The sequence below is a fragment of the Mycteria americana genome, chromosome 2 (assembly GCF_035582795.1).
Source record: "Mycteria americana isolate JAX WOST 10 ecotype Jacksonville Zoo and Gardens chromosome 2, USCA_MyAme_1.0, whole genome shotgun sequence".
Lineage (NCBI taxonomy): Eukaryota > Metazoa > Chordata > Aves > Ciconiiformes > Ciconiidae > Mycteria > Mycteria americana.
The window spans coordinates 619,343-627,500 of NC_134366.1; the positions used below are offsets into that span (position 1 = coordinate 619,343).

At 79.8% G+C, this 8,158-nt stretch overlaps 1 protein-coding gene across 1 annotated transcript in view; it reads right to left on the bottom strand.

Annotated features, from left to right (window-relative positions):
* LOC142406858 (SCO-spondin-like) overlaps positions 1–8,158 on the bottom strand; it is a 35,167-nt gene that overhangs the window by 18,249 nt on the left and 8,760 nt on the right. Inside the window, 26 exon segments of the mRNA XM_075495783.1 lie at positions 631–688; positions 776–848; positions 934–1,099; positions 1,198–1,395; positions 1,484–1,625; positions 1,762–1,859; positions 1,934–2,152; positions 2,251–2,361; positions 2,459–2,513; positions 2,624–2,783; positions 2,856–3,006; positions 3,091–3,276; positions 3,409–3,549; positions 3,627–3,779; positions 4,271–4,496; positions 4,618–4,709; positions 4,815–4,937; positions 5,048–5,284; positions 5,465–5,638; positions 5,725–5,955; positions 6,393–6,793; positions 6,924–7,017; positions 7,263–7,412; positions 7,674–7,783; positions 7,912–8,039; positions 8,157–8,158. The exon segment at positions 8,157–8,158 is cut by the window's right edge and continues 201 nt beyond it. Of these exon segments, the coding sequence (XP_075351898.1) occupies positions 631–688; positions 776–848; positions 934–1,099; positions 1,198–1,395; positions 1,484–1,625; positions 1,762–1,859; positions 1,934–2,152; positions 2,251–2,361; positions 2,459–2,513; positions 2,624–2,783; positions 2,856–3,006; positions 3,091–3,276; positions 3,409–3,549; positions 3,627–3,779; positions 4,271–4,496; positions 4,618–4,709; positions 4,815–4,937; positions 5,048–5,284; positions 5,465–5,638; positions 5,725–5,955; positions 6,393–6,793; positions 6,924–7,017; positions 7,263–7,412; positions 7,674–7,783; positions 7,912–8,039; positions 8,157–8,158 (3,879 nt within the window).

Sequence of the window (8,158 nt, forward strand, 5' to 3'; positions counted from 1 at the left end):
GCCCGTCCCCGTGTCCCCGTGCCCCCCCCCCCCCGTCCCGTCCCGTCCCGTCCCCCCCCCCGCCCCGTCCCGCAGCCGCTCTCGTGGGCGCCGTGGGGGCAGCGGGGGCGGGGGTCGCAGCGCTGCTCGGGGCCGGGCCCCCCCCGCTGCCGCAGGGGAACTGGGGGGGGCGGGGGGGCCCGGGCAGGGCAGGGCAGGGCAGCCCCGCGCGGGGCCACCGGTCCCCCGGGCTGGGCAACCGGGGCAGGGCTGGGCCGGGGGAGGGGGCCACGGGGGCACGCGTGGGGCTGAGCGCGGCACCGGCCCGCGGCACCCCGAAACCCACCGCGCCCCGAAACCCACGGCACCCAGCCCCACGGCACCCCAAAACCCACAGCACCCGCTCCATAGCACCCCGAAACCCACGGCACCCCTAAACCCACGGCACCCCCAGCCCCACAGCACCCCTAGCCCCACTGCACCCTGAAACCCACCGCACCCCGAAACCCACGGCACCCCAGCCCCACGGCACCCCAGCCCCACGGCAGCCAGCGGGGTGCTGCCCCCCCTTTGCCCCAGGGACCCCCCCCAGCCCCGAGCCCCCCCGCTGCCCCCCAGCTCCTGCCCCCCACTCGGCCCCACGGCGGGTACCTGGGGGGGTGGGCTCGGCGCCTGCGGGGAGCAGCCGGGTGCCCGTCCCGGGGGGCGCCTGCGCCGGCACAGACGGGGTCTGTCACCCACCGCCCCCCCCGGCCCCCCCCCCCCCGCCCCCCGGCCCCGCACCCCCAGGGCTCACCGCGGCCGGCGGCGCCGATGGCGGCTGGGTGGTCGGGGACGCCAGGATGCCGGCTGCCGCGGGGGCCGTGGGGCTGGAAGAAGCAGAGCCGCCGTTCGGGGTCACCCACCCCGACACCCCCGGCTCCCGTGGGACCCCCACCCTCCCGCCACCGGTACCTGCCGCTGCCGGGGGGCTCGCAGCCGGCCTCGTCGGCGCTGCCGGGGCAGTCGGCGACGCCGTCGCACCGCCGGGACGCCGGGAGGCAGCCGCCGGAGCCCGGGCAGGCGAAGCGGGACGGGGGGCACGGCCCTGGCGCCGTGGGGGTCACCGGGGGGGCCAGGCCTGCGCGGGGCGGGCAGCGTCACCGTGGCGGGCAGCTTCCCCACGGCGTCGGACCCGTGGCGGTGCCGGACACCCGCCGCGGCACCCGTCCCGCTCACCGCAGCTCAGCTCGTCGGAGAGGTCCCCGCAGTCGTCGACGCCGTCGCACCGGGCGCCGCGGGGGCCCCCGGGGACGCAGCCCCCGTTCCCGCAGCGGAACTCCCCCGCGCCGCAGGGGCGCTGGCTCGGCGTCGCCGGCGTCGTCACCGTCACCACCGGCTCCGTCGCCGTCACGGCCCCGAGCCGGGCAGGGGGCACTTTGGGGAGAGGGCAGCGGTGGGCGGGGGAAGGGCTCCGCGGCGGGGGGGGCGCAGGGGGTCCCGGCCCCCCCCGCCCCCCCCGTACCCGGGGGGCAGCCCAGCAGCTCGGCGCGCAGGACGATGCGGTTGTGGAAGTCCTGGGGGAGGATGCGGACGTGCCGCGCCTGCACCATGCGTCCCAGCAGCCGCACGGCCGGCGTGCCGGCGTCCCAGTTACCCTGGAAGAGCTGGGGGGGACGGGGTGGGGGCACGGGGACGGGCAGAGGGCCGCATGAGCGCCCGGTGCTGGCCCCCCGACGCCCGCCCGCGGTTGCGGCCCGGCGCGGGCGGCACCTTGGCCTTGTGCCAGGCGCCGGCGGTGACCTCGCGGTAGGTGTGCCAGCGCGTGCCGTCGGCGCTGAACTGGAGCAGGAAGGCGGTGACGAAGGCGTCGGAGGAGCCGGCTCCCTGCACCACCGCCCCTGCCGGGGGACAGCACCGGGGTCGGCACCGCCGCCGGCGGCACCTGGAGCGCCCACGGGTGACGGGCACCCACCGGTGACGTTGGTGGGCTCCAGCAGGTCCAGCTGCAGGAAGGGGGGGTCGGAGAGCAGCGCCGGGTACGCCTCGTCCGGGGGGGCCCAGCCGCGCAGCTCCTGCCCGGGGCGGCCGGCGCGCAGGCGGGCGGCGCGGGCCGGGGTCCCCGCCTGCTCCGAGGAGGCGGCGAAGCTGCTGTCCGGCAGGGAGGCGATGCCCAGCGGGCGGTAGCAGGGGTCTGCCGGGACAGGGGGCGCGGGGTCACTGCCCCGGTCCCCGGCTGCCGGCACCCGCGGCCGGCAGCCCCGCGGCGAGGTGGGGGGGGGTCTCGCTCACCGCCGAGGGCGGGCAGCGGGAAGGTGAGGAGGGGGCTGCCGGGGGGCTCTGCCGGCGCGGCGGAGGGGGGCTCCGTGGTCAGCGTGGGGGGGACGGCCGTCCCGTTGTCGCCTGCAGCGGGGACAGCCACGGCGCAGCCGGTGCCGGGGCGCCGCCGGGAGGGGACCCCCCACCCCCACCGCCCCGGCACCCGCTCCCCCCGACTCACTTGCCGGGGCGCAGTAGCAGCAGGCGTCGCCGCGGCCCTCCACCAGCACCTGGCCCTGCGGGGGGGTCACCGTCACCGACACCGGCACCGGCACCGGCACCGGCACCGGCAGGGAGGGGTCCCCTCGTCCCCCCCGGGCGATGCCCCGGCACCCCCAGCCCTCACCTGGGGGCAGCCGGCGGCGCGGTGGGGACAGTAGGCCGAGCACCGGACAGCCAGGCTGGGCAGGCACTGGCAGACGCGGCAGGGCCCCCCGCGCCAGCGCTCCCCCGGGGCACGCCGCCGGCCCTGCTGCTGGCACTGCCGGCACGGCGCCGTCTGGCACCTGCGGGAGAGGGGAGGTCGGCGCGGAGCCCGCCCGCCCGCCCGCCACCGCCCCCCGCGCCCGCCGCCTCACCTGCGGGCCTTGCGGTAGATGCCGCGGCAGCGCCGGCCGCCGCCGCGCTGGCTGGGGTTGGTGGGGCTGCGGAAGGACCACTGGACGCTCTGGGCGCCGCAGGGCCCCGGGCACTCGCCCCACGCCGACCACGCCGACCAGCCGCAGTGCACTGCCGGCACGGGGGGCGCCGGGTCAGCGGGGGTCCCGGCGGCCCCTGCCCACCGTCGCGGTGCCGCCGCGTGCCGGGACCCACCGGTGCAGTCGGGGTTTTGGCGGCAGCGCCGCAGTTGCCCGTCCAGGCAGGTGCAGAGGCGGCAGTTCACCTTCACCGGCTGCCCCGGCCGGTACCGCAGCCCCCCGGCCTGGCAGGGGCACTCCCGTGGCCGCACGCACCGGCCGCTGCCGGCATCCAGCACCAGCCCCGCCGCGCACCAGCACCCTGCCGGGCGAGCGGGCGGGTGGGCGTTGGGCGAGCGGGCGGGCGGGCGCGCCGCAGCCGGCCCCTCGCCCACGCCAAGGCGGGGGGGCCCCCCAGGATCCCCGCGGCCCCCCCCGTTGCCCCCCGCCTCACCTGGGCTGCAGGGCCGGTCCTGCCGGCAGTCGGTGCCGGCGGCGAGGTCGGCGCAGGACGCGGGGCAGGGGGCGCAGGGCCGGGGCCGCAGCCCCCCCGGGCAGGCGGAGGCGTTGGGGCAGCCCCCCGGCTCGCAGGGGGCTGGGGAGGGAGGACGGGGTCAGGCCCCACGGAGCCCCCCCGCCCCCCGGGACCCCCCGCAGCCCCCCAGCACCCACCCATTTCCAGGCTGGCGGGGGACGTGCCGGGCAGCTCGGCGCAGTGGCGGCCACCGTTCTGGGGGGGCCGGCAATCTCGCCGCCGCAGCCGCACCCCGCCGCAGCCCCCGGTGCAGTTGGACCAGGTCGCCCACTCGCTCCAGGCGCCGTCCACTGCGGGCGGAGGCAGCGGCGTGAGGGTGGGCACCCCTGCCCGCACCCCTGCCCGCAGCCCTGCCCGCACCCCCGGCATCCCCGGGGCCACGGGCCGCCCGGGGCAGGTAGCCATGGGAGCCCCCTGGGCCCCCCAGCCCCCCCGGGCAGCCCCTTGGGGTGCTCTAGGGCGGCGCTGGGGGGCTCTGAGGAGATGTTTGGGTTCCACGGGGGGCGCGGGGGTCCTGGAGGGGGGTGGGGGGAGCCAGGGGGCACCAGGGCGCCGTGGGGGGGGACTGGCGTGTCCCTGGGGGGGGCTGGGAACCCCCGCGGGAACCCCCCACCCCCCCGGGCAGCCTCAGCCGCGGGAACCCCCAAACTCCCCCGGCAGCCCCAGCCGTAGGCACCCCCAAATCTCCCGGGCGCCCCAACCGCGGGAACCCCCGGCCCCCCCGGGCAGCCCCGGCGGTGGGACCCCCGCAGCCCCCCTCCCCGCCGGCGGCCCCGCTCACCGGGGCAGGCGACGCTGAAGCATTGCCGCTCCTGCGCGGCCTGGCCGTGGCACCGGTGCAGGACGCCGGCACGGCGCTGCCGGCAGCCCCGCGTGCGCCGCTGCAGGCCGGGGCCGCAGGAGCGGGTGCAGGCCCCCCAGGGCCCCCAGGACCCCCAGACGCCGCAGTCCCGCTCGTCCCGGGGCCGCTCCCCCCCGGCCCCGCAGTCCGGCACCCCGTCGCACACCTGCGGCACCGGGGGGACGCTGAGCCGGGGCGGCGGGGAGGGGACGGTGCCGCAGGGACCCCGCGGCGGCACCGGGAGGGGCGGGGGTCCCCCGTGCCCCCCCCCCCCCCCCCCCCCGTACCTGCTGGAAGGCGACGCACTCGCCCTCCCCGCAGGCGTATTCGGCACAGGGACCCCCCGTCCGGTTGCTCGTGCCGGCGGGGACGCGGCTCTCTGCGGAGGGGACACGGGGTGGCCGTGGCGGGGCGGCCCCCCCGGCCGCAAGACCCCCGGCCGCAGCCCCCCGCCGCCGCCCCGTCCCGCCGCCACCGCCCTCACCGCAGGCCAGCTCGTCCTCGCCACGGGGACAGTCGGCGGCACCGTCGCAGACCCTCGACGTGTTCAGGCACACGCCGTCGTCGCAGGCGAAGAGCCCCGGGCACAGCGGGATGGCGGTAGAGCCTGTGCCGGGGCCGGGGCACCGTCAGGCACGAGGCCACGGGGGGACCACCGAGACCATCCCACCGCGCCGGCGGGGACGGGGACGCCGGGGCCACCCCGCCGTGGCTCACCGCAGTGGTCGGTGCTCTCATCGGAGCGGTCGCGGCAGTGGGGGACGCCGTCGCAGAGCTGGCCGTTGGGGACGCAGTCGGTGCCGTGGGCGCAGGGGAAGTGGCCGGGCTCGCAGCCGCCGGCGCAGCCCAGCTCGTCGCTGCCGTCGTGGCAGTCGGCCTCGCCGTCGCAGAGCCAGCCCCACGGCACGCACTCCCCGCTGCCGCAGGAGAAGGCGTAGGGGCCGCACACCGGTGCTGGGGACGGCGGGTCACCACGGGGTGCCGGCCCGGTGGCCCCCGTCGCAGCCCCGTCCCCACCGGGTGCCATCGCGGCACAGAGCACGGTGCTCCCGGCGAGCCCCCCCCGTGCCAGCGCCGGGGCCGTGCGGAGCCGTGCGGGGGGTCCGGCTGCCCCACGGCACCGCCGCCCCTCACCTGCAGAGCCGTTGGCCGGTGCGGCGAGCACGGCGGCCGGCAGTGCCGCCGCGCACCCCGCCGGGCTCTCGTCCCAGCCGTCCCGGCAGTCGCGGGTGCCATCGCAGACCGCGGCCTCGCCAACGCAGGAGCCGTCGGGGCAGGGCAGCTGCCCGGGGCCGCAGGTCACCCGGTCTGGGGGGGGGGACACGGTCCCGTGGGGCGATGCCGCCGCAGGCGGCGGGTCCCGGCGCGGGGGGCTCAGCCCCGCGGCCCCTCACCTGGGCAGAACGCCTCGTCGGTGCCGTTGGCACAATCGCGGTTGCCGTCGCAGACGGCGGCCAGGGGCAGGCAGCGGCTGTCGGGGCACTGGAAGTGGCCGGGGGGGCAGACGCAGCCGCGCTCGTCGCTGAAGTCGCCGCAGTCGTCGTGGCCGTCGCAGCGGTGAGGGTACGGCACGCACCGGCCCACCGCGCAGCGGAACTCGCCCGCCTCGCAGCTGGGGCTGCAGCCTGCGGCAGCAGAGGTCAGGGATCCCCGCCGTGGGGCTCAGACCCCCTCGCCGTGGGGCACAGAACCCCTCACTGTGGGGCACAGACCCCCTCGCCGTGGGGCACAGAACCCCTCGCTGTGGGGCACAGACCCCCTCGCCATGGGGCTCAGACCCCCTTGCCATGGGGCACAGAACCCCTCGCCATGGGGCACAGAACCGCTCGCCGTGCGGCACAGAACCGCTTGCCGTGGGGCTCAGAACCCCTCGCCGTGCGGCACAGAACCCCTCACTGTGGGGCACAGACCCCCTCGCCATGGGGCACAGAACCCCTCGCCGTGGGGCTCAGACCCCCTCGCCGTGGGGCAGGCCCGCCGGCAGCCCACCCCTGCTCTGGGCCCCGGGACCCCCACGACCCCCCCTCCCCGGGCCGCCGGGCGCAGCCGCGGGGCCACTCGCCTGCCTCGTCCGAGTCGTCGGCGAAGCCGCAGTCCAGCTCCCCGTCGCAGACGCGCTCCGGGGGGAGGCAGCGGCCGCCGGCGCAGCCGAATTCGGGGGGGGCGCAGGCCGGGGGGGGACAGCCGCCCTCGTCGGAGCCGTCGGGGCAGTCGGGCACGCCGTCGCAGCGGGCGGCCCAGTCCAGGCACTGCCCGCCGGCGCAGCGGTGCTGGTGCGGGGCGCAGCGCGGGGCGCAGACCTCGTCCGAGCCGTCCCCGCAGTCCTCCTCGTTGTCGCAGACCCAGGCGCCCGGCACGCAGCGCCCGTCGGCGCGGCAGGCGAACTCCCACTCGGCGCAACGCGGCTCGGCCGGGCAGGGCTCCGGCGAGGACGGGCAACGCCACCGACCCGCCGAGCACGTGCTGCGGGGACGGCAACGGCTCAGCCCCGGAGCGCTCCCTGCCGTCCCGGCGTCGCGGCCCCGGCGAGCTCGGCTGCCGGTGGGTGCCGGATGGCTGCGCCGGCTCGGTGCCGCGCCCGGCGGGGACTCACCAGTTCTTGCAGCCCTGCTGCACCGCGCTGCCGGCCGGGAAGGCGAAGCCGTCCCAGAAACAGGGGCACTGGGTGGGCTCCACGCAGCCGCCCTCTGCCCGCGGGGAGGGGAGAAGCCGTCGGACCGCGGTGACCCGGCACCGGCACCGGCACGCGGCCGAGCCACCGGCACCCAAAGCCGGGTCAGACCCTGCGCCGCGCAGCGGAGCCGTGTGCCGGGAGAGCCCCACAGCCAGGAGGGGGGAGTCGGGTGCGAGCTGCCCCACGCCGGCCCCACGCCGGCCCCACGCCAGCCCCACGCCAGCCCCACGCCGGCCCCACGCCGTCGCCAGGCCTCACCGTGCAGGACCCTCCCCGGGGGGCAGAAGCAGCCCTCCAGGCAGGACAGAGCCCGGCAGCTCTCGGGGGGCTCCCGGCCGAGGCCGCGGCAGGTTGGGGGGCAGGGGGGGCCGCAGGCGCTGTACTCCAGCCCCCGGTCGCACTGCAGGGCTGGAGACGGGGGTCGGGCAGGGCAGGGACCCCCCTGCCCCACAGCCGCCGGGCCCCGCTCCCTCCCCACGGCCCCGCGGGGGGCTCCTGCCCCACAGATCCCAGCCCCCCCCCCCCCCCGCCCCTTCGCTCGTCTGGATCAGCCACCGGACCGAAGCCGGACCCCGGCACAGCCCAAGGGGGCCACAGCCCGGACCCCCCAGCCTCGCCCGGCAGCCCGCGGGGACGGGGACGGGGACGGGGACGGGGACGGGGACTCACGGCACAGCTCCTGGCTCCTCCAGCGGACGTGGACGCCGCGCCGGCCGCACTCCTCGGCGTAGGTGGCGATGGCCGTGCACAGGCACTCGCAGTCCCCGCCGGAGTCGCAGCTGCCGGCAGAGCGCGGCGGGCGGGCGCCGGGTTTGGTGGGGCGGGGGTGGCGGGACCCTCCCCCCCCCCCCGGCGCGGGGACCCCGGGCAGAGCCCCCCCCCCGCCCGCCGCCGGCCCCGCGCTTACCCGCAGGCGTCGAAGAGGCACCAGTCGTAGAAGCGCTGGCACGGCACCACGTCGTGGCACGGCGCGAAGAGCCGCTGCCGGAGGACGCCGCAGCGCTGGCGGGCCCACGCCGCCCGGTGGGGGCTCTCCTGGGGGGGCCGGCACCGCCATCAGACGCCGTCCCCCGGCCGGCTCGGTGCCGGGGCCTCCTGCCTCCCGCCACCGTCCCCGCGCCGCCAGCCCCGGTTCCCCGTCCCCGTCCGTACGG